Below are 23,733 nucleotides of genomic sequence, written 5' to 3'. Positions count from 1 at the left end.
ATCGCAGCAAAGAGAAATGCAAAGCAATTTTGCTTGGAACTGCCAAGTGAGCCACATCAAAAACAGAGTCTTCCATTAATGTTAAAATTTTTCACCACTGTTGTGGTTTAACCACAGACAGCAACTAAGCACCACATAACCACCCAGTGGAATGTGGAAAAGAGAAAGTTAATGTGAGAATACTCTGTTGAGAAAAAGACAGTTTCATAGGAAAGCAAAAGCTGTACACAGAAGCAAATCAAAAGGAGTTTATTTCCCACTTCTCAAAGCATGTAGGTTCTCAGCAACTCCAGGACAGCAGGGCTCCATTACACATACAGTTACACAGGAAGATAAACACTATCATTCCAAACATCCCCCCCTTCCTTCTTCTCCTCCAGATTTATATGTTGAGGCCATATGGTCTCAGATATCCCTCAGGTCAGCTTGGATCAGCTGTCCTGGCTGTGTCCCCTCCCAGCTCCTTGTGCACCTCTCGCTGCTGGGATGGGATGAGGAGCAGAGAAGGCCTTGGCTCAGGGTAAACCCTGCTCAGCAGTAACAAAAACATCTCTGAGTTACCAGCACTGCTTCCAGCACAAATCCAAACTATGGGCCCAAAACAATACTGTAGAGAAAATAACTCTATCCCACCTTTTTAAAATCCCACCATATCTAACCTACCGTCCACAAGACTATTGGTGATATTGGAGGTTACAGACATTTAATGGACACCATTATGGGCAAGAAAGAAGGGAAGACATGATATAACCTGCAGGATATTATTAGCGTGTTTAGGCAGTGATACTGTCATTCCTTAAAACTATTATTGGACCAAAATCACAGTCATTCTGTTGCCTTAGCTCTGTATAATTGAGCTAGACCTTTTTCTCTTTTCCTGTAACTGGGTAACAGCAGTTACATATTTAACAGCTACATAACTACTCTGATATTCCTCAGGTGCCTCTCAGTAACTGCAAGATCAGACTTTGCAGCAGTTCACTACTGCAAGGTACCTGGGGGTCCTGAAGGCTCTGGGCACTCCCACATGTGTGTAGGCAGTAACACTACAGCCCATGGCAAAGACATGAAGCTAAACACGCACAAATAGTGAAGTTCCCCTCAAACGAGGCTCCTCATCCTGTGGATGACATTGCATAATGCTTCACTATAAAGTTTAAAAGAAAATCTTCTCGGAGGGCACAAACATTTCCAGAAAAACACATTATCACAAGTGGCATTACGGAGTCCAAGAAAACACAGCATCTTTACAGAGTTGGAGCAACCTGCAGTAATCAGGGGTGCAGTTCTCTGGTGCTATTCCTTTTCTCATCTCTAGAGTGCACATAATTTCCACCTATTGGATAAGTATCTTTGGCCATCTAATGTAAATATTTTGTAAAATCAAGGGCCAAGCAGGCTGATGGATCACAAAATGAACGCATTTTCTGATAGGATCACAAACCTGGAGAAGAAGTAAGGGAAAGGGGAAAAGACACCAAACACACCAAAGAAGTAATAGAATGTGAAAAATACACCAAATAGCACAAAGGTCTGCAGGAAGTGACATCAAAAAATTTAACTAGTGTGAGGTAAATATTCCTAAGATGTTTTTTCATGTGTATATGTAAAAATCAATCAACAGAGCATATACCTAACTGTATTGCACTATTCTGCATACCCTGACTATTGGAAAGCTACAATAAAATCCAGCATTTAGCCTTGCTTTAGAAAGCTATTTGCCTCAGGTCTGTGTTTTGACCTAAGAAAACCTTTTACTTTCATAGCACCCCGGGTAACATCAGAAATCTCACTTTATTCTGTCACAAGATGCTAAGTAAAACGAACACATTCAACTTCCCTCACTGTTATGGGCAGTTTTTCCCCAAACTTTCTTCACATTTCTACATGTACCACAAGAGGGAGCGCAGCACTCATCTTCCTTAAACTCTGCCAAAGAAGAGGGAGAGATAGTGCCCGACGTAGTCATAAACTGTCACCAAGGTCAGACTAGGAGTTTGGAGTATTTTTATACAGCACACCGGTGCTCAGACAAAGAAAAAGAACTAGTTTCTTCTTTGACAAAGGTGTTACCTCACATTCAGAGTGTAGCATTGCTCTCTTGAAAGACAGCCGATGCTCAGATCTCACCTGAAGAAGATAGACACACAGGCTAATGCCATTTTTACCCAGGAGGGTAAAATCAAGGCAATCCTGACAGAAAGGAGCCTGCAGGCTCATCAAAGCTGTGTGAATAGGATATTTGGAAGAAATTGATAAGCTGTTCCTAGCATATCAGATATACATGTGGGAGGAGGAACAGATGAGGAAAATATACACTTCTGAGTGTACATACTGTCCCATTTTTAATGGCATCATACTGAGATTTCTCATTAAAACACTATCAGAAAATATCTCCCTAAAAAAACCCTGAATCTCCTCTTCTGCGGCACATGTGATGAAAAAGAGAGAAAAGCTCACAGTAGAGGAAGGTCTCCCTGGTCATTCCTTCCTTCTTTCTCTTCCTCCACCCCACCTACTTTCTCCTACGGTCATGAAATCACTTTTTAAGTTACAAAACTGAAAAGTTGTAATAATTATAAATAAATCTTAAATCCAGCTAGCTACAGGTGGCTGCTGAAATATTATGGAACTACAGTTAATAGCATATTTCAGCAGAGCAATCAAGTAGATGCTTAAGCACATTGACTTCCAATCTGTAGCAGTTACACTCTATGCCATTGTTACCACTCACATCAAACATAGAAACTTATATATCCTTAAACATTGCTTCATGAAGATGGACATAAACTTTCAAGGAGGAGAAGAAAACTCTCTTCTACACACTTACCTTCCTCTTGGATAAAGTCACTCTGGGCTGGTGTTACCTAACTCAAATCCAGGCTGCATTTGTACCACCCTTCACAATTAGTTTCCAACTTGAGGTTAAGGTGTTTGTTCAGTTCAGGTCTTCACTGCTTAGTTGTTTCCTTTTAATGATTCATTCTATTTCAATACCAAAAATCTCATTACAGAATAATTTTATACAATGTTAGCTGTTCAGAACTGGTTCATAAAATAAAAAAGCTAAGTGACTAACACAAATACATCTTCCATGCTTTCAACCTGTGGAACCAAGTTATTAACTCTTTGCAATTTAAAACAAACAGGTTTCCTTTTTTCTTTTTCCTAATATCCCAGTGGAGTCCTGAGAGGTCAGCTTAGTGGTAGGTAATAGTTACTTCCCTCTGTTATTGTCAACAAACACCATCCCTGGGAGACTCCGGGTGCCTGCAGCTACCAAGAGTGCCACAGCTCAGAATGGCACATGATTAGAGGGATAGAACATCCCTTCTGTCAGGAAAGGCTGAGACAATTGGGATTTTTCAGCCTGGGGCTTCAAGAGAAAGCTTCAGGGTGACCTTCAGGGCAGCCTTCCAGTACCTGAAGGGAGATTTCAAGAAAGACTGAGAGATTTGTCACATGAGCATATAGGGTTTAGACACAGGGAAATAGCTTTAAACTGGAAGAGAGGATGTTAATGCTAGATAATTGGAAGAAATTCCCTGTAGGGTGTTGAGGTACTACACAGAGAAGCTGAGGCTGTCCCATCCCTGGAAATCTGCAAGGCCAGGTTGGATGGGGATTGGAGCAACCTGCTCTATGGGAAGGAGTTTCTGCCCACAGCAGGGAAGTTGGAATTAGATGATGTTTAATGTCCCATCCAGCCCAAACCATTCTATGACCTTTAGAGTTGAACACAATCCAGGCCTGATTCCCATTGTACTTGCAGTCATGAACGAGCAGCAGAACTGCTCTGGTGTCACACACAGAAACCTGTGATACAATCCCTCATGCCCAGTCAGGCTCTGTACTTCAATAAATCCACCAAAGGAGTTTCCAAATCACTCTATTACCAAACACAGGGCTTTCTGACCTTTAAAAAGACAAAAGTGAGTCAGTGAGGTGTTCAACAAAACAGTGAAGGAACCTCACTACAGTTATACTCATTTTGTACTAAACATCCAGGGTATTACTGAAAAGCTCTGAACACGTGGATGCACTGAAAGAACTGTACCTCTACAGGTTCTCACATATTGACTGGTTAATTCACTTACACTTTTGTTATGGGAATAGATACAAATGTTGTGGATTTCTATGATAATGCCTTCTGTAAAGCTTTTAGTGTACTAAAGAGGGTATATTAAAGGGAAAATCTGATAGTTCAGTCAGTACAGCTGAACATGGACAACCACTTTATATACAGAGAACTGTCCAAATTTCCTTCACTATTCCGCCTCTCTGTGCCTCAAGTCTCCATAATGGTAGTAGCACAATTGTTATAAATACTAGAATGAAACAATAATTACTTACTACATTTGTGGCAGATTGAAACACAGATAACACAGAGATTGTAGCAGAACCTCCCTTGCACATTACTGGACAGCTCACAACTCTTTGAAGTTCCCTGACTTCGGTCCCTGTCCATAAAGTGAGTTGGAATTATTCATAGTACCCAAAACATTTGGAAAGAATTGGATAGCTCCATATCTGCATAAATGAACACCAGAGGACCTCAAACAATATTGAAGATATTCAGGTGTGTACCTGGTAAAGATTTGTTTCTAAAATAATCATGGCAATACAGAAAAAATAATCAGAAACAGATTTTACAAGTGGTCATTTTGAAGCTAACACAAGGTCATATTTAAGGCTTAAAAAGGGAATGTATATAGCATGTATTTTATGGGTACAACACATTTTACAATTGTAAATGGGTAAACATCAGCTGTGGATTATTCTAAACAGACCCAGCTTTCCCAGAGATAATTTAGTCACAAAGAGAGTGTGACCATTCCAATTTCACATATGAATAAATGATGCACATAGAAGTGGTGATTTGTTGTCAAGGGCCAGCAAAGGAAGAAGGAATGCGGTCTTCCAAGTCTAGTCCAACATTCATAGTCAGCCCCTGAATAAAGTAATTGGGAAAAAAAAAAAACTAAAAAACTCAAGGAATATGCAAACATGATAGAGGACTGATACCCATCAGAAATTATAAAATATGAACCCTTAAACAGAGATAAAAACTGTTTTTTTAGTATATTATCTAGCACTTTCTAAGAAAAAAAAATTCATATTGCATCCTTTTAATTTATTTTTGGACTTCTGGGACCCTAGGTGTCACAGACAAGTAAAAGAATTATAGAAGAAAGACCTTATAAAATTAGACCTGCTTTATTAAATTAATAGCTAGCTTGTCATCTCTTCTAAGTGTAGTTAGCAATTTGCAAAAACAATTTTAGTATGAGAACTCGTTAGCACAACAACCTATTCTTGGGTTAAAAAAAATGCATCTGCAATAACAAGGGATTTGTCCCATGAGAATCAGTAAAGAAAATATGTAAACAATCCAAGAACAGAAAGATTTGATAGACAAGTAGAATATCTTTTAGTAACCAATAGAGTAATTGGCAAGAAAACTATTAACCAATTAAAGTTGCACGTGAAGTCTGTAAAAACTGTATAAAAATAAGTTGTGTAAATAAAGAATTGGCTTTTCCCGCATGAGAAAATGGAGTCCCAGCTCACTTATTACAATGCCTAGATTCTACCACTTTTTTCCCCCATAAATGCAGAGTCTAGAAACTCTGAGATGTTAAACAATACTTTTTTTACCTTTTAGAAGAGATAAAGCCTCATTTAATTGTGACCTCAAAGGGGTGGCTTTAGCAGTAAATAATAATTTATCATAATTGCACTACTAGAGGTACCTGTGCACCAAAGAGCTCTTCACTTTCTGCCCAAAGGGTTTGAAAAATAGTGCATTACATCCGTTGTTGAGAGAACAGTCAGTGCAGTATGTTTAGACCGTTCCAAGTATCTTGCAACTTTCATGTCATTTCGACCGAAACCTCTTACATGCCAGCCTTTCATGAGCAATCCAGCTCCTTCAAGAACCAAATGCACAAAGGGAAGACTGAGGCTCTCAGTTTATTTGCCTGCCTAAAATCAAAGGTCTGCAGAGGGAGAAGGAAGAGATCTGAAAGTGAGACTGCCAAGAGATTTGGATGGGGACACAACAGAGGGACATCTGCTCCAGGCAGGTTGGTCAGAATGAGCACAGTGACAGCAGCATCTGCCATCTCAACACAATGCCTTCTCCATAGTCAGCAACATTCAAATTCTTATCTTATTCTTCTTTCAACTAATATTTTATTGTGCTTTTGAATATGCAGCACAGAAAAGAAGCTGAATTGCCAGGTACTGCACACACATTTTTTTCCAAGCAGTTGCGTTTGCCTAATCAGCAAAAAGCACTTACATTATTTTCACAAGTTATTAACTTAAATGGGAAACCAGCTTACTTTGATTCCATTACAAAAGAGTTACTGCACTCTGGTGCAGCTGGTGTAATAAGTATCAATTGGTTTCAGAGAAACCAACTAAGGTTGTACCACAACATTCAGTCTTGCATTTCCCCAGTATTTACAGGATTGCCACACATAACTTAGATCTAATCCCATAAAATGAAAGAGAGATGCTGATCTTCCAGGTCATGCAGATCCTCAGGCCTCTGTGTAAAACCGAAATAGAATGAGAAACTGGTTGTGTTAATAAGAATATGAACAATTCAAAGAGATATATTGGCATTAAAGGTGTTAAGCACTTTTCATCTGCTTCCTAGAACATGAGCCACAGTCAATGCAGAGCTCTCATCAGAATCACTTCTGCTTTACCCAAGTTTTGCACTTGATTCTCAAGTTAGCAGTTATTTTCCTTCTTCAAGCCAATAAGGATCCATGCTGTGCTATCAAACCAACTCCTTGGACACTCTTCAAGAAATTTTTCCTGTTAACCTCATCGCACATTTCATCTCAGAACTTTTTGCAATGTAGATATGTAGAGGATTGTTTTCTACACCTAAATATTAAACTTCATTAACATATTTTTATGTGTTTATGGCAGTATAAAGAATACTGAAATACATTATCAACATGCCAAGAGACATTTCAAGCACAGCAAACACCACTGCCCCTCATGAAGCTGCAACTCCACTGTCATCCACAAACAGATGCATATGCTTCCTTTCATCTTTCAAACACTCCATGGACAACGTGAGTTTTATGATTGATCTGTCACGTTTTGCTTTGTAGGGAAGTCAAAGAAAACCTAGAAAGTGGTAGCAACAAGGTTGGTTACACACAAAGTAATGAAAATCTATTTAAATCCCACTCTTTTAGGGCATTTTTCAATGACATTATGCAGCAACTATGACACGGGTTGCTCAGCACATGACAAGACACAATACAAATCCTAAAAAACCAACTCAAACATCAATCAGCAGTGTAAATATGACCTGCCTGAGGACATCTGAAAAATAAAAATGTATTGTGGGTTGACTTTGCCTAAACACAGACTGCCTACCAAGCTGCTGTCTCCCCTCTTTGAGAGGGAGGGGAGAAAATAGGATGAAAATAGTAATGGATTAAAATAAAGACAGTTTAATAACGCAAAAGCAGAGGCCAGGCACAGAGGCAAAGGAAGACAAAACATTTACTATTTCCCATTAGCAGACAATGTCCAGCTACTTTTGGGGAAGTAGGACTTCAGCCCACATAGCAGCTGTTCTAGAAGACAAACTTCACAATAAATGCCCTACACCCTTTTCCCTTAGCCTTTATTGCTGAGCAGACATCATATGGTCTGGGATATCCTTTTGGTCAGCTGGAGTCAGCTGTCCTGGCTCTTCTCCAGTATGGATCTCCTCCACCACAAGCTGCAGTCCTTCAGGAACAAACTGTTCCTAAGTGGATCCCCCAAGGAGTCACAAGTTCTACCAGAAAACCTGCTCCTGCACTGGCACCCACAGGGTCATAAACTCCTGAGGGTACATCCACCTGTTCCAGCTTGGGGTTCTCCCTGGACTGCAGGTGGATCTCTGCTCCACCATGGACCCTGATGGGCTCCAGGGGCACAGCTGCCTCACCATGGCCTTGCACCACAGGCTGCAGGGGAATCTCTTCTGCTTTGGCACCTCGAGAACCTCCTGCCCTTCTTCTTCACTGACCAGGGTGTCTGCAGAGCTGTTCTTCTCTTATTCTCACTCCTCCCTCTGGTTGCAGTTGCTGTTGTGCAGGTTTTTTCCTCTTCTTAATTCTGTTGTTCCAGAGGTTCTACCAGCATTGCTCATGAACCCAACTTTGGTCAGCAGTGCATCCATCCTGGAGGCAGCTGGCATTGGCTTGTTGAATGTGGGGGAAGCTTCTCACAGAAGCCACCCCTGCAGCTCCTCACAGAAGGTTTATCTGCTGTTGTTCATAGATTTGGTTTGTATAGAACACAGAAGAAACAAAATTTAGTCACTTCTGGCTCTTGGGAGATCCCATTGGAATTCCTGGGCATGCTCTCCAAGATGCAGGGGCTTCTCTTTGACCGTAGGCACATGTGAGACTGTAAGACATTTGTAACAATAAAACAAGCATATCACTGGCTATTTCACATCCAGGACATTCCTTATGAAGTTGTGAGAGTTTCTTTAGTCAGAGGAAATTAGATCGCTCAAATCTTGTTTCCTGGAATTGAAAGCATTTGGTCCGTAGGATGCATAGAATCACTGTTTTTCCCAATACAAATGAGTCTCTAAGCCTTTGAACACAATTAGGGTCTCATGACTGTAGCAGTCTGAGCTTCAGAACTTAGGATCAGGATATGAATAGGGCAATAAATTAGGAAATGTCAAGAAAATGCCATGTTAAAAAAAAAAAAAGTTTCTGTAAATGTTACCCAGAGTCATCTTTCATACAGGCACCTTACTTTTTCATGAGTTAGCATCACAATGTGCTGTCCCAAACCTTCTCATAGAGGATGCCACAGGTTCACAAAGGTATTGCTTCAGGCCAAACCAAATTGTTGTAGTGAAAGGAATGAAGTCAAGGTCTGAGTCAAAGAAGAGCCCTGTAGCAAAACAGAGAGACATCAGGGAGTTCTGTCAGTACAAACAGAGAAGCACTAAAGCAGTCACACAGCCTGAAGGAGAGGAGAGGAGAGGAGAGGAGAGGAGAGGAGAGGAGAGGAGAGGAGAGGAGAGGAGAGGAGAGGAGAGGAGAGGAGAGGAGAGGAGAGGAGAGGAGAGGAGAGGAGAGGAGAGGAGAGGAGAGGAGAGGAGAGGAGAGGAGAGGAGAGGAGAGGAGAGGAGAGGAGAGGAGAGGAGAGGAGAGGAGAGGAGAGGAGAGGAGAGGAGAGGAGAGGAGAGGAGAGGAGAGGAGAGGAGAGGAGAGGAGAGGAGAGGAGAGGAGAGGAGAGGAGAGGAGAGGAGAGGAGAGGAGAGGAGGAAAAAACCAAAAAAATTGCCTGTGGGCTGCAATGCCAGGAGAAACCAAAAGATTTTTGACAGGTCACAGAGTCAGGAAGCATTTGTGCACTGACAGCCTCTATGTCTTCAGATAGAATGTAAACTAATTCGGCCTTGATATGAAGACAGAGAACATACAACTCCACCACTTATGTTCCAAAACTTAAACACAGATTTTTAAATCTTTGCCTCATTTCTAATCTAAATTTGTCTGGGTTGGGGTTTGGAGGCTCCTAGCCTTAGTCTGCCGTACTCTCTGTAAGACTCTCTACAAAGTAGTATTTCATTCTCATCCTCCAAAATCAAGATTTTTAGCTCAAGTAATTTTGTCATCTAATTTATGTCAGTCTCTATCAGTACACCACAGTAAGATCACAGAACTGCTGGAAGTCTCACAGTGAAGGAAATAGTTTCCAGGCCTCCTGTTGAGGAACCATTGCTGTAACAGCACCGACAACAGAATTATAGCAGGAGTGGAATTAGAGATCTCCAGGAAAAAAGGACACCGTCTTTCACGGGTTTGTGCACTTTCCCTTCACCTGCCGGCATACAGTACTTTGCAAGGTCAGCCTTAAAATTGAATTTAATAAGTGTAAAGTCATCAGAAGCAATGAAGGTGAACACTACTGACTCGTCTCCCTCACTCCCGGGTCTCAGCCGGGGTCTCTCAGCCCTCACTTCGGACCCAACCGCAGCTCTCGAGGAGCCGGGCACGGTTCTCCCGCACCGCCGCGGGCACCGGCACAACTTCACCGCAGCCGCTCCGCGCCCCCGAGCGAGGTTTGAAAAAGTTACGGCGGGCCTGAGGGAGCAAACGGAGCGGGCGGTAGAGTGCCAGGGCAGCGGACGGCCGCAGGGCAGCCCCAATGGGGCGGCTCTCTGCGCCCGCCCGGGGGAGGTGGCCCGGCTCCTGCGCGGCGAGGGGGCACGGCGCGTCCCACCCCCGGCCTTGACGCCACGCGCTAATGAAATGCTAATGCCGGGGCGCGGAGCCGGGCGCTGCCCGCGCCCATAAAACGCGGCGCGGCGCGGCGCGGGGGCCCTGCCCGCAGCCATGCAGAGCGCGGCCCCCGCTGCCCCGCCGGCCCTGCACCTCCTCACCTCCTATTTCATCGACAGCATCCTGGGCCGGGGCCCCGCCGCGGGCCGGCACGGTGAGGGGCGGCGGGGAGGGTGGCACGGTGAGAGGTGGCCCGGTGGGGGGCAGCGAGGTCGCTCCACGCCCGCCTGCCCCAGTAACTCCGTGGTTGTCTCCCGCAGGCGCGGAACGCGCGGAGACGCCGCGGCCCGGCCGAGCGCGCAGCCCCGCGGAGGAGCCGCAGGCGGAGGAGCGCCAGGGGCGCCAGCCCCGCTCCGAGGCACCGGGTCCGGTGAAGAGGAAGCAGCGGCGGTACCGCACCACGTTCAGCACGTTCCAGCTGGAGGAGCTGGAGCGCGCCTTCTGCAAGTCCCACTACCCCGACGTGTTCACCAGGTAGCGGCGGGAGGGGCGGGCGCGGCCGTGCCGGGGCGGCGGGCAAGCTCCGGCTCTAACTGTGTGTTCCTCCCGCAGAGAGGAGCTGGCCCTGCGCCTTGACCTGACAGAAGCCCGGGTTCAGGTGAGTGCCGGAGGGGACAAGGGGCGAGAGAGGGTTGAACACAGAGCGTTTTCCCTCTTGTTCAGCCGGGAGAGAATGGAACAGCGGCGGTGTCGGGCACGCGTCCTGTCCGCGGCGGGTGGTGCTGAAGGGACGGAGGAAGGGGCGCGTTGCCTCCGTGGCGGGGAAGCGGCGGCTCAGGGTCATTCCCAGGTTGCTCTTCTCTCCCGCTTGTGCTGCCGCCTTCATGGGTCGAAAGGCAGGTGCGCTCTCCTGAGTTTTAAAGCAGGATCAAAAAAGAATAAATTAGGTTGTTTACAGAAAATGAGGGGTTCTGTCGGGCATCCAAAGTTATTTACTGAGGCTGCAGAGTTAACATCCTTCTCTTGGTCTAACTTAGCTCAATAAAACAGTCACGCTTCTAAATGACTGGATAAAACAAATGAAAGATTAATTTGATATTCATATATGACAGTCAGGTCCTGTCCAGGAGAATTTTATGCCCAGCTGGACTGTGATTGCACCAATGCCTGTAGAAATTCAGCATACTTAGACAGACACTAATCACTTGTAGGCTGCAGTTTGCTTTAACTACAAACAACCCTTAGTAACTTTCCCTGACTCTGTGCACTCCTGCTTAACAATATCCCTTAAAAATCCTTTTCTTCAGTTGTGTCTCGTGATAACCTAGAAATCCCCTTTTAATGCAGAAATTATAGCCTGAAAAAAAAAAGTAGTTTCAAAAGGCGTGAAGGCTTTCAAGTACTTATAAGCTGCAAATGACAATTGTACTAAATTTGGCTTGTGCTGTAGATCAGATATTGACTGTTCCAGCACAACTCTGAGTATGTGCCTACTTGTGAAAGACTGAGAACTCGTGCAGCTGCTCAGTGTGACAGTCCTGCTTACTACTGCATAGCTTTGATACTGTTAATGCCAGATCCTTGTTTGTCATTACTCCAGTCACTGGATCTGCAATGGTTCACACCAGTTACACTCTGTAAAACTGTAATTTTTTTAGCTTTTTACTTTAATATGCACCATTTTCAAAAAAGGCATTAGAAATATGAATGGTACTTTATAATTGACTCAAAGAAGACCTAGATGAGCTTTCAGCTCTCTTTTGTGGACTTGGGAGAAACCATGTACCCTCCACTCTACCTAACACCAATAATGACTATAACCTCTAGTCACTGACATGCCCCAGTCTCTGACAATTGCACATGGCATCTAACAATGAAAAAGACATGGGTGAAAAGCTGTTACTTTAACTGTTACTGCCAAATATCCTTTGTGCAGTACATAGCCTGTAGACCCTGTGAAGGAATGGTGCAATGGTACATGGCAAAGGGGAATTTATCTCCAAATTACTCATCCAAAAAAAAAAAAAAAAAAAAAAAAAAAAAAAGGAAGAAAGGAAACATTTGTGTTTGATGGAGCCAAAAAGGAATTAACAAGAAAAATAACAGAGTTGATATTTCCCCAGTGCATGGAAGGAACGGCAAAGAGCTGTTCCTGGTACCTCTTTTCCTCTTTAATATGTTAGACCTTAACACAAGTCTCCTGAGCATGGAGCACAGAGTCAGCACAGTTGTTTAGTGTGAGCTTGCAGTGCATAGAGCCAAGCCCTAGTTCCTATCCTGTGGGAAACTGGGCTCAGCCTGGAGGGAAGGGGATGTGTAGGAATAACAGTAATGTACTGTACTTAAACTACCATAATTACCAAATACTTCCCACGTATGCCCATGCTCACAGTTGCTCTATAACGCATCCTGCGTGAAATGAAGACTTCCAATCCTCTCCCATGGTACTTGGCTAAATCAGCTGACATGGAAGTGGCATCTCTTTACTTGGTCAAGTGTAAACTCAAGAAATTAATCTTAGCCAATGCAGCCAGACCATTTCTTCCTCACCTCAGTGTGTTTTACAAATGGAGATTTGCTTCTCTGGGGAGAACCCTCTATCAACCAGCTGAAATGGGTAACAGCCACTGCGTTGTTCCTCCTCTTGCCTTTTGAGTCTTATATGAAAATGAACAAATAAGAAAAAAATTGGCATGAATATATGCTCATTCCATCATCATTTCAAAGAGATCCCCCTCACCCAACACCCCTCCTTATTTACTTTTATAGAATAAGGGAGATGGTGCATTCCTTACCTTGGGAGAGAGGTAGTCAGAGAGTCTGCAAAACCTTTTCATAACCTGAACCCACGCTGGGATTGCTCTTCAACAGCATTTACATCTGTTGTTGCCATTCATGTTTCTCATTCATATTGTTAGGATGGAAAGAAAATAAGAAAAAGATAAAGGAATCTTTTATCTTGTTTGACGTGAGGGGTAACATGTTTCATGGGTATTTCACTGCCATAAACTGCGTCAGTTTTAAAACATTGGCTTACAGAAGTAACTGATCTAGATATCTGTCATATTTTCTCATAATGATTCTCTTATTTACTTACAGCAGAAACATGACACAGTTATGCATCTATGTATCTTTTTACTATCATTAGGTATTACATCAATTAAATAGGATACATTTTTAAAGAAAATTACAGCAAGAAAGCAATCAAATTTTACATGCTCACCTTTTCCTTCATAAAAGAACTGAATCTCTTGTCAGATATGCATGATACTAGCAATTGCAACTGTAATCTGGGTAATATTTAGCATGCAATTCAGAACTTGATGGTTTAAAACTCATTTTTGAGTATTAAGTAATACTTTTCTTCTAGAGTAATTTGACATTGATATTACAGCCATAAAAATCTTAAGACTAGTATAGCAGTTTCTGTTATGGTTAGTTTGTCACTGCAGCTGTGTCTGAAAATAGAATAAAGGCAAGTTAAGCCTTTTATCAGAAGCAAAAGAAAACTGCTTAACAAAAGGTTCAAGATGACTAATCGGAATGCTAATGATTATAATGTGTGCAGTAAATTTTGAAAGCTGTTTGTCATGTCAGTCTAAGGTATGAGGCATTGGTCTACTCCTGTTATCACTTGAACTGATGAGTTTGTACCAATAAGGAATGGAAAGACAGCTTTTTTCTGATGGTAATTATTAGATATCTATGCTGGTATTTCCTTCCAGTTTGAGAAATACAAAATCTGAGAGATTATTAAATTTTGGGGTTAAGCTCAAAATTACCTGTAACATTAAAAAAAATTATTTTGTAGTCAAAGGGCATGTCTGAGTGATCAAATGGATTTGCTTTAGGACAGAGAAAGCAGAAAAGCAGATATTTAATTTTGTGTTAGGCTTCTTTATGAAGAACAGATTGAAGAACAGTGCTAAGATTTAGTAAAGACATGAACACCCTTGCAGCATTTATCCTTTTTAGGAAAGGCTGTATCTGCATATCTCAGTGTGAGACAGTTATTGCCTTTTCAGCTGGATTTTTTTTTCACAGAAAACACTAACACCTTTGAGTTGGTGGTCTTCTCCTGTGAGATCTTAGCTAAGCTCCACTTAAAAATATTTAGGATTACTGGTTAACCGTGATTTAAAATCATCTGATCCCGGTAATTTAGTTTTCCTTACCAGACCCCTGTGTTGGGCTAATACTGATCAAGTATCTAGTCCTCACTGCCATGCCGCCATAGGTGCCTGGCATTTCACATATTCAGATATTCCTTTGTAAGACAACTGACTATTGAAAGCTGATGATTACTGGAGGAAAGACCAAATAATGAGTCTTAACACTCAAGAATTTCAAGCACCAACTTCAAAATTTTGATGTTCTGATTTTCTGCTGAGCACACCTCCTCTGCCAGCTGCCCATGAGTGAGACAGTTCTGTCTTACACACATAACCCATGGGGTATAAATCCCTTTCCAGGAGAACAGCGACTTTCCAGTGTAAATATACCGCATGCAATGAAAGGACTAGTGTAGTACTTCTTCAGCTGGATCCTGAGAACCCCAGAGCAAGTGCTTTGAAAGAGTCAATTGTTACTGACAGAGAGAAACAACATCAGGCTCGGGACAGCAAGGCTGGGGCGTGCTGTAGCCTTATTTGGCGATCAGCACCCCAGCGTGTGGAGGGCTTTTCTCCCAAACACACTTCATGCCATTTAAGCACCTGAAGGTAGTTACACTACTGGAAATGGTCACAGGGCATAGCTGAGGTAAAGCAAGCTAGGTCCCTCAAAATCTGATTTTTAAATACTTAGATGCTATTTAAAACTCTTTGAAAACGATTTTTGTACTGTGTTAAAATTGCAACTTCTTGAATGGCTTTGTTGAAATTTAACATTCAATAAATAGGTTATGAAAGGAAAAATGATCTTTTTAAATAATTGCTCTTGTGTTTCAGGTGTTGGGTTACTATATTACAATGGCTTTAAAACATATGTGACTTCAGTCAGAGAGTAGTCAAATTTACAATATTTAAAAGTGATTTATTTTGTAATAAACCCACTAAGGCATTTATGAAAAGATCTTTTATATTAAAGAAGTGGGGTTTGGCTTAACAGTAATTATGTTGCCATCCGTATCAGTACATGCTGTAGTATCTGGTAAGACAAACTGCAGAGTAAGTTCAACTAATACCTTTATAATTTCTTATTGAAGGTCTGGTTCCAAAACAGAAGGGCAAAGTGGAGGAAACGTGAAAAAAATGAAATTCTGGGAACTGTTCCGGGAATCTCCTTAACGCACCCACTTGGTCTATTTTTGGATGTTCCACTGAGTCATTCTCCCCTCTTAGATCACACGTGGAGGTCAATGCCTCTTTCAACATTGGCTGTGCCGTCCATGTCCCCAGCTTTTAATCCTTCAACCTTAGGGCCATTTGGCCTCAGCAGTCTTACCTGGACTTCTCTCTTCAGAAATCCTATATTAAATCCACATTTTGGAAGGTATAGAATAATTTTCTTTTCTTGTAAATCTCAAAACTGTTAAAATGCTGCATTTATATTATTTTGTTAGTCACATGGTCTCAATAAACTTACTAAAATGGGTTAGTGCAGGATCACTTGATTAGGAACAGCAAGATTTGGGTTTAAGTCATGCTAATAAAATCTTAATGTGTAATTGCTTATTGAAGACAAATTTTGCATACTTACTGCAATTTTGGTCCCATTGAATTCTAGTCTTCATGGAGACTGCTGTGACCTGTGTGGCTGCAGCTCTATCCTTCTCCCTCACTTGCTCTCAAGTATAAATAAATTATATATAAAATACATAAATACATTATATATTATATATATGTATATACAAATATATTTAAAAAAGAAGATAGCTTCCTGAATTTCTTGCTGAAATTAGAGCTTGTATCTTAGTACGACGTTAACAGACAGGCAAATCCTTCTCACATGGAATCAATTGATCTGAACAAATTGTCTGCATAAACAACTATATAAATTGGCCTTTTTATGAGGTGGTTTATTGCTTTCACAGAACAGGCATCTACAGCATCCAAGGTTTGTTTAGAAAGGGTTTAGCATGAGGGGTTAAGCAAATGGTTGCTGGTTTAGATATCTGCATGCCATATATGATCATGTCTTGCTCCTTTTATTTAAAAGGGTTTTGGTTTTTTATTTAGGGTGGGGTTTTCTGCCTGCTTGTTTGGTTTTTTTTTTGCTTTTTGGGTTTTTTTTTAAGGGCAAGACACTATACTGCAAAATAAAGCTAAAAAATGTACATTTGGAAGTAATTGGAAATTTTGGAATTTACTTTCCTAATACTTTGGTGGGGGGAAGCTGCAACTCAGTAAGTATTTGTTCCCCAAAACAATTCTTAATTTGGGTAATGTTGACTTCTTTCAAATACAGGTTTCTCAATGCTTTAAATCCTCTCGTGACAACAGCTTCAGTACTAATGAAAGCTCCTGGACCCCCGTCAGACCCTGTTCTCACTGCCTTCACTGATCCAGTAGCAGTTGAAAGGAAAACGTCAAGCATTGCAGCACTAAGACTCAAAGCGAAAGAACATTCAGCACAAATCCCTCAATTAAACCTCATCTCCAGTCTTACAAACACTAACAAAGAACTTTGTTAGGAGCTCTCCCACAGACTACAGCCATGGAGGGGAAAGTGAATGCCTTCTCCAATAAGTAGCTCTCATTAGAGAGACACATTTAAAAAAAGAAAACACACACACACAGAGCTGTATTTTCTGCAGCTTTAGTAATAGACTGAAAGGAAATAAACCTGCTAAACATTGTTTTCCTTCATTACAACATGAAATCAGGTAGTAAATTGGCTTGTGTCACTTCTTGCACTGCAGAAAACAGAAGCAGGAACTATCTCATCTTTGTAAACCAGGCTAACATGTATTTGAAGCTTTGAAATCACCAAACTCACCAGAAGCTAGTCCAAAGGCTCCAAACTCTTTGTAGGAATAAACACATTTCTAAGCAATTCTTAACGTCTCAGGAGGAACTCTTACATGCAGTACTTGAGAATCGGTACACAGTTATTAACTTGGAGACCATGCTTCATGTTGAAGTGCAAATGCCAGTGAAATATTGCATTCTAGACAGACTTAACAGGAGCGAGATGGGGATTATTGTCAGTATAAGCTTTTGATTCAGAACTAGGTTTGTGTAAAGAGTACTTTGTTTCAAATTAAAAGAAAAAAAGTTCAAGGTGGCAATGTCTTAAAAAAGGAAGTTTAACCTCTGTACATGAACTGTATCCTGTGAAAGTAGGCTAGCAGTGTGCAGTAAATTTTGTGTAGTTCTCTGTGTGTGTAGGTATATACATGTAGCTTATAGCTGTAAATATGAGGTTGCTGAATACTTTTAGCAAGACTTCTGGCACACCTTACCAGACCAGTAAGTTAACAGATTACTTGCATATTTTGAGACATTTCATGCCTTGAGTAGTTTCAGAATTTAAATGAATACTCAGTGTGATGTGTTAAATTCCTCCTTGGACCAATGTTGAAATGAGTGAAAACAGAGGCCTTACTGAGCAGGAGTCTACAGTCACAATCCTAGACTCCATGCCAGGTTGTTTTAAAGTCTTTGCTGAATTTCTCCATCCAGGACATGGGACTGACAACAACTCTCTACAGGTCTGATGCTTTATGTAAAGTGGGGATATGTAGTATTCCGGTGCTTTAGTGAAAAACAAGGATAGGTCATTGTATGCTCCTTTTTCAGCTCACTGGCCTACCTCACAAGGCTGTTGTGAGGACTCATTAAACAAACAGACACTGTGCAAATGGCAGTTTTACAAGTGCTAATTTTTGCTTCACAGCAACAAAAGAAAGGCCAACACTTGGCTGCACATTGAAATCGCCTTTCCCACACCTGTAGCAGAGGTCCAAGCAAACTCTGTTCCTTCGGTTGATGAGATAGCATGGAACTCCTCCACTGATGCTGCCTGTTTTCTCAAACACATTTACACTGAAAAGATTTTGTGCACTTTAGAACTTCTTTCCCAAGGCAGCTCTGGGCCTACTCTTAAGACTACACAGTTGTGTTCTCAGCTAAAGTTTGAGATGCAGAGCTCTAGCTACATTGCTGCTGCTTCTGGAAACTGCAGCGAGCTTGTGCTTAGCTCCAGGACAGAGAAGGAAGTTTGCTGAGTCAAAGAGAAATACGCATCATTTTCCACAAGAGGGGAAGTATTTCTAACTAGGTTCATAGACCTCATTGGTAGCACAGGTGGGAGAAGGTGGCGGTATTTCAGCTGTGTCCCTGCTCGAGTTACAGCAGGGCTGCACTGTGTGTCAAGCAGCAGGAGACTGAGGAAGTGAAGTAAACAGGACCTCTCACACAAAGTTTAAGTGCGTTTTCTCCACAATAACTATTTGCTTCCACCAGTCCACTCTCATGGCCCGGGCTGCCAACTGGCAGCACAACACGGTATCCACTCAAGTGTTGAGTTTGTTCCAAATAAACCTTTTAAGTAGGTTAATGGCTTGAAAATGTTATTACACAACTCCTGTTCTGTACAAGTTTCTGTGGTATCTTTCCTTGCCACCAGTGTCTCTCTCTTGCAATGCAGAGAGGTTCTACATGAAAGGAGACTTACTGTTTCATTTAAAATAACAGAAACAGTCCTGTATTTACCATGAGCCATTAAGAAAAGAACTCTGCAATAATAAAACCTGGGTATTTTTACCAAATTATATTCCTAGACAAGTTCACCAGAAGCAGCATGTGAAAAATAAGAGCTGAAGGCAGATATAATACCTTGTATGAACTAGTAGGTCCCGTGTTATCACCAAAATTTTCATCAGTAACCAGAGGGCCACAGATATCTCACTCAGGTATGGAGGAATCAAATCCACAAGCTAAATGTCAGCATTTACATCAGAAATAACATTTATCTATCAACAAAGTTTTTCCAATAGCTATGGTTAGAAATAAATTCAGGGACAGTAATTAAACATGCAGAGGCAAGTAACTTCAGTCATGTGCATGACAGCTCCTGTCAGAGCTGGGAGCTGCTACCTACACCCAGCACACACAGCCACTTCAGCACCACCGTGGGAACTGCAGGGCTGGACAGCAGGGTTGGCTCCTAAAGCCTTGCCAGTTTGGGTGTTGCTCTGTCCTAATTCTCCTTACAAGAGGGCATGCTTCTCCAAGACATCCTCCTCTCCTACTGAGACCACAGCCAAGCACCTGCTGGGCACCACTGCCCTGCCAGTTGTGAACTCTTCCCAATGTCACACTGAGGCCAGGACTGTCTCCTTTGGTGTACACTTCTGCATGGCTCTGCAGCTTCAAGCTGCTGTGCCTGATACATGGCAGAATAGCAAAGGTAAGTACATTACTTGTTTTGTTCCTGGTTAAGGAGAAGCTGTCATCTCTCTGCCATCTGGGGAGAAGCCAGTGTCTGTAATCATCAACAGTTCCAAACAGGTACAGGTAGAAAATACAGCTTCCTGATGTTTCATCTGGGTTTACTTTGAAGTGAAGAGTTTTTCATTAAGGTGATTTTATTTTTTCTGCTTTAATGAGTCCTTCCAAGAAATTTCCATTCTTCTGTGTGACTTGAAATCCAGCTGTGAGAGCTAATGGTATTATGAAAATAAATATGCAGGGCAACACTTGAAATCAGCTTAGGAACCACAGAGTGCTCATAACCAAAACTCAGAAAATTTTACGTGTTAATTACTACTACCTAACAATGAAATATCACACCAAGGGAAGAAGGTTTACTTATTCAGTCTGTTTAAGTTTTAAATTAAGAGGCTTAATTACCAGCTTTTATGGATCTAGTACTAAAAGTACATTTTTTAAAATGTTGGGGAGCAATTAACTGAAAAACCTCCAGCCTAGTTTCATAGCTGCACATGGGGTCAACACCTTTGCTATTAATCATGCAGGGACATGTGCTTTCCTAGTTTTTCTCAGGGCAGCAGCCTCCCATTTCCTAAACAAGACAGCCATTTTACAGAGTGTGTCTCACACTGAACATTGCAATTATTTCCTGACATTTTATCTTGCCTTGTGCACTAAATTCTTTAGACCTAATTTAGGCAAAGCTTCCAATGATCTGGACTGAGACTGCAGGATTTGTCAATCAGGATTGTTTCCTAGCACAGATTCCAACTTCAGGCCAGCAGGCCTGAAGCCCTGGTTGTTTATTGGGTTTATCTGATTTTCTTGAAAGCAAAAATATGTGGGAGGATTTCCAAAGCCATAGAGAAATCTCAATCCCATCCCATCCACCTTCTACAAAAATACTGAGGAAAAACTCTTACCTTCAAATTAAACGTCTTGACTTTGCCCTCCACATCACAATTTCTTGAGGTGTTTTGCTGGAAGATCCTGCAAGCATATTAGTACCTCTTCAGGAAACACTGATAAGTATTTCTGTTGGAGGACTCACATTTGGCCAAATTGTCAAATCTTTTCAGTTAGTTCTCTGGTCCAAGTTCAGTTCTGGTACCATAGGATGTTGGATAAATTTCCGTATTTCCAGTGACATAATATCATCAGAACCTTGCCTACAAAGAGCAAGTGATTTTGTTGGGGAAAAAGAAAGGAGAATAATAGGCCAGGTGTTTGAAGAAAAGACAAAGAAACAAGCACAGTAGGGTGTTCTGACTCACAAATCTGTATTGAGAAAGAAGTATTCACGAAGAAAATTAATTTAAGAAGTATGTAGTTCAGGTTTTGAGCCTATAAGTTCCTTTCAAAAACAGATTAGTGATTAAAAACTTTTTTAGTCTAGCAATCTCTTAAACAATTAGCACAGTAATTGGAAAGGGACTACAAATTCAAATCTAGACGGACATAAAAGACTTTCCCCATAGAGCTTTGCCTTGGTTTTGTGGGTAACTGGCATGCACCTGCCTTTACCATCAGTGGGACTGAAATACTGAAGAAGTGCTCTGAATAGGGATACAAATGCCCCAAACAGTAATGCCATACAAATTACTTAATTCATGTAAAGTAGAAGTAATTGTATTGATTATGAATGTGTGAGTGATTCCTTTATTTCAAGTTATATGAGATGTAAGCCACCAGCTTTCAATGGGGTCCTTGCTGCAAATTTGCCAACCATAGTGTGGGATGCTACATTTTTCCTTATTCTGAGCAATAAATCCAATGCACTGCCATTTGGAAAGAGAGATCTGCTAACTTTAAGCTAAACCAGGTAAATCAGAATTTCTCTCCTCCAGCCAGGTAGTAATCTTGCTCTGCTTGTTCATGCTCTGAAAGATGCCTAAAATCAAAGAAAAAGGAACAAAAGGGAGAAGCATCCCCAAACTTCAAGTGTTTTTCCTCAAAGTAGAACTTTTTTTTCTCTTTTTGCTATTATTGTCATAAAACACCATGGATCACCAGATGAAGCCTACACTGCCAAAAGAAAAGGGGAAAAAAAGGAGGGATAGAGAGATTGTGCACAGTGTGTCCTTAGCAATATAATTACTTAACAGCAAATGTCATGACATGGCTTCCCAGGAAGCTGTATGAAGAACACATGCAGGAAGAAGCCTGTGCTAATATACATGCACCTGTACTTCACTTACTTCAGCTGCACTGCCACCCAAAAGGCAAAAAAGGCAATTACAGACAGGTAACTTCTGCAGATCTTACAGTCAAGTAGTTCTACATATGGACTCTTAAGAAATCGAGCTAGTGGGCTGTGTTACAGTCTGCCCTGATTCTGGATATCCCTCCTGCTCCATCCAGGTCTGAGAACAGGGCTGTCCTCATTGCAGGTGGAGGAGCCACAGCACAAAGCAGCTCAGGCATGACCACAGCGGCAGCTCTGCCAGCTGCTTGTCCTCTCCTCAGCCCCTGGTCACATTGCCCTTACCAATTAACATACTGAGTTTACCAAAAAATGTGAGGAAAGCCTGGAAAGAACATCATATTCTGCATTAACTTCATTTGTTGGTTGCCGCGTTTTTTCCTGTATTTCAGCTGGAGAATTGCTCTGTACTGGCTGGTGAGAAGCCACTGGAAGATTGGGATAAGCTTGCGAAGTCACACTGATTGAGTAACAAAACTTTTACATTAAAAATATAACTGAATGGAGAGTTGTTGGTTTGGTTGGGTTGTTGGTTTGGTTTATTTATTTTATAAAAACTACCTTATCAGAAATGACCTGCAGAAAAACTAGGACAAAATATTTGATGTTACAGATAAAAACTTCAGCCTTTGGTGTGAGCAGCATAGTGACATTATTGTGAACTAAAGCAGAAGCAGACAAGACAGCTTGAATTACAGTTTCATCTGGTTCAAAAGGGTTGCTAGTGAAATGTATTTAGGGGATCTGCTAAAGAAAAGAATACATTGCATTTTGTAAGCACCCAGTCACAGCTAGAGATTTTGACAAAAGTTGACTTTCACACGCAATTAAACACAATAATTTCAGTTTTCTAGTTTCATAGAAGCTGATCCACAGACTGTCCTATCTCCAGGGTTATTTTGTACTGATAAAAAATCACAGGATTAATGTTTGTGAAAGAAGACAAGAAAGGACAGCATTATTACAGCCTTATTTTCTATATATCCCAAAGTGAAGATAGGAAGAGAAGTAAAGCAGGCTGAAATGTTAATGTATGAGAAGAGCCTGGAGACATTCTCATCAGTAAGTTATCAGAACATCTCAGTCTTACCTCTGTTTGTGCTCTTTCAAACTGAACTAGTAGAGAAGTTGCTGACAGCAGCAATAAAGTTTGATATGATGTTTGTCATTGTGTACATTCAGCTTTTTTGTACAGAGCTGAGCAAAGAGAAAACAAAGCAGTGAGGGGGTTATGTTTGGAGAACACAGGAGCAAATGGGAGAGATTCTTACTTGCGTCCCAGCTCAACAGCAGGGTTTCTGCTTTGGGACGTTGGTGAGCTCTGAGCTCATTCCCGGCTGTAAAACAAATAACCTTCCCCAAGCAGGGTGGATGGCAAGTACTGAGGACTGCCAAAACACAGCCTTGAAGACGGGGGTGGGGGGGGGACCAAACAAAACAAAACCACCAAAACCTGCAGCACCAAGTGAGCGGTCACAAAATTCTCTGTTTAAAAAGAACCCAATCTGCATTTTAATTTCTCATCCTGAGTCTCAGAGAAGGCAGGAAAGAATCTCATTTATTATTTCCAGCATAGCCATTACTATTGACTCTTACAAAATTCTACCTTATGAAGGTGCCACTTCAAATATTTTCAAGAATAACTGTTTTTAAGACAAAAATGCATGGCTATGTTGCAGTCAAATATTTGAAATTATCCACGGCCTTAACACTGCAGTGTTCAGCCATCTTGCTTGTGGAAGAGCACTTTGATCGGAGAAATAAAAAGCAGGGAAGGCCATTCAAAAACCCCAGTCTGTTTCTTAGACATGTCTATCTAGGGAAAACATACCTGATAATGAAAGAAACTTTTATTATTGTACCACATCTAAAGGCACCC

The 23,733-nt window shown here is 41.5% G+C and overlaps 1 protein-coding gene across 1 annotated transcript; it reads left to right on the top strand.

Moving 5' to 3' along the window:
- The first annotated feature begins 10,388 nt into the window (after window positions 1-10,388).
- ESX1 (ESX homeobox 1) lies at window positions 10,389-17,982 on the top strand. The gene is made up of 5 exons (XM_066182525.1): window positions 10,389-10,488; window positions 10,595-10,808; window positions 10,887-10,932; window positions 15,481-15,767; window positions 16,683-17,982. Exons 1-5 carry the CDS (start codon window positions 10,389-10,391, stop codon window positions 16,906-16,908), a joined length of 873 nt encoding a protein of 290 aa, XP_066038622.1. The 3' UTR covers window positions 16,909-17,982.
- The last annotated feature ends 5,751 nt before the right edge of the window (window positions 17,983-23,733 follow it).

This window comes from Chamaea fasciata, unplaced genomic scaffold (assembly GCF_029207755.1).
Source record: "Chamaea fasciata isolate MVZ Bird 193981 ecotype frontalis unplaced genomic scaffold, bChaFas1.0.hap1 SCAF_4, whole genome shotgun sequence".
In the NCBI taxonomy this organism is placed as follows: Eukaryota; Metazoa; Chordata; class Aves; order Passeriformes; family Sylviidae; genus Chamaea; species Chamaea fasciata.
Note: the sequence above shows the minus strand (reverse complement) of the source record. Positions and strands in the feature narration are given on the sequence as shown.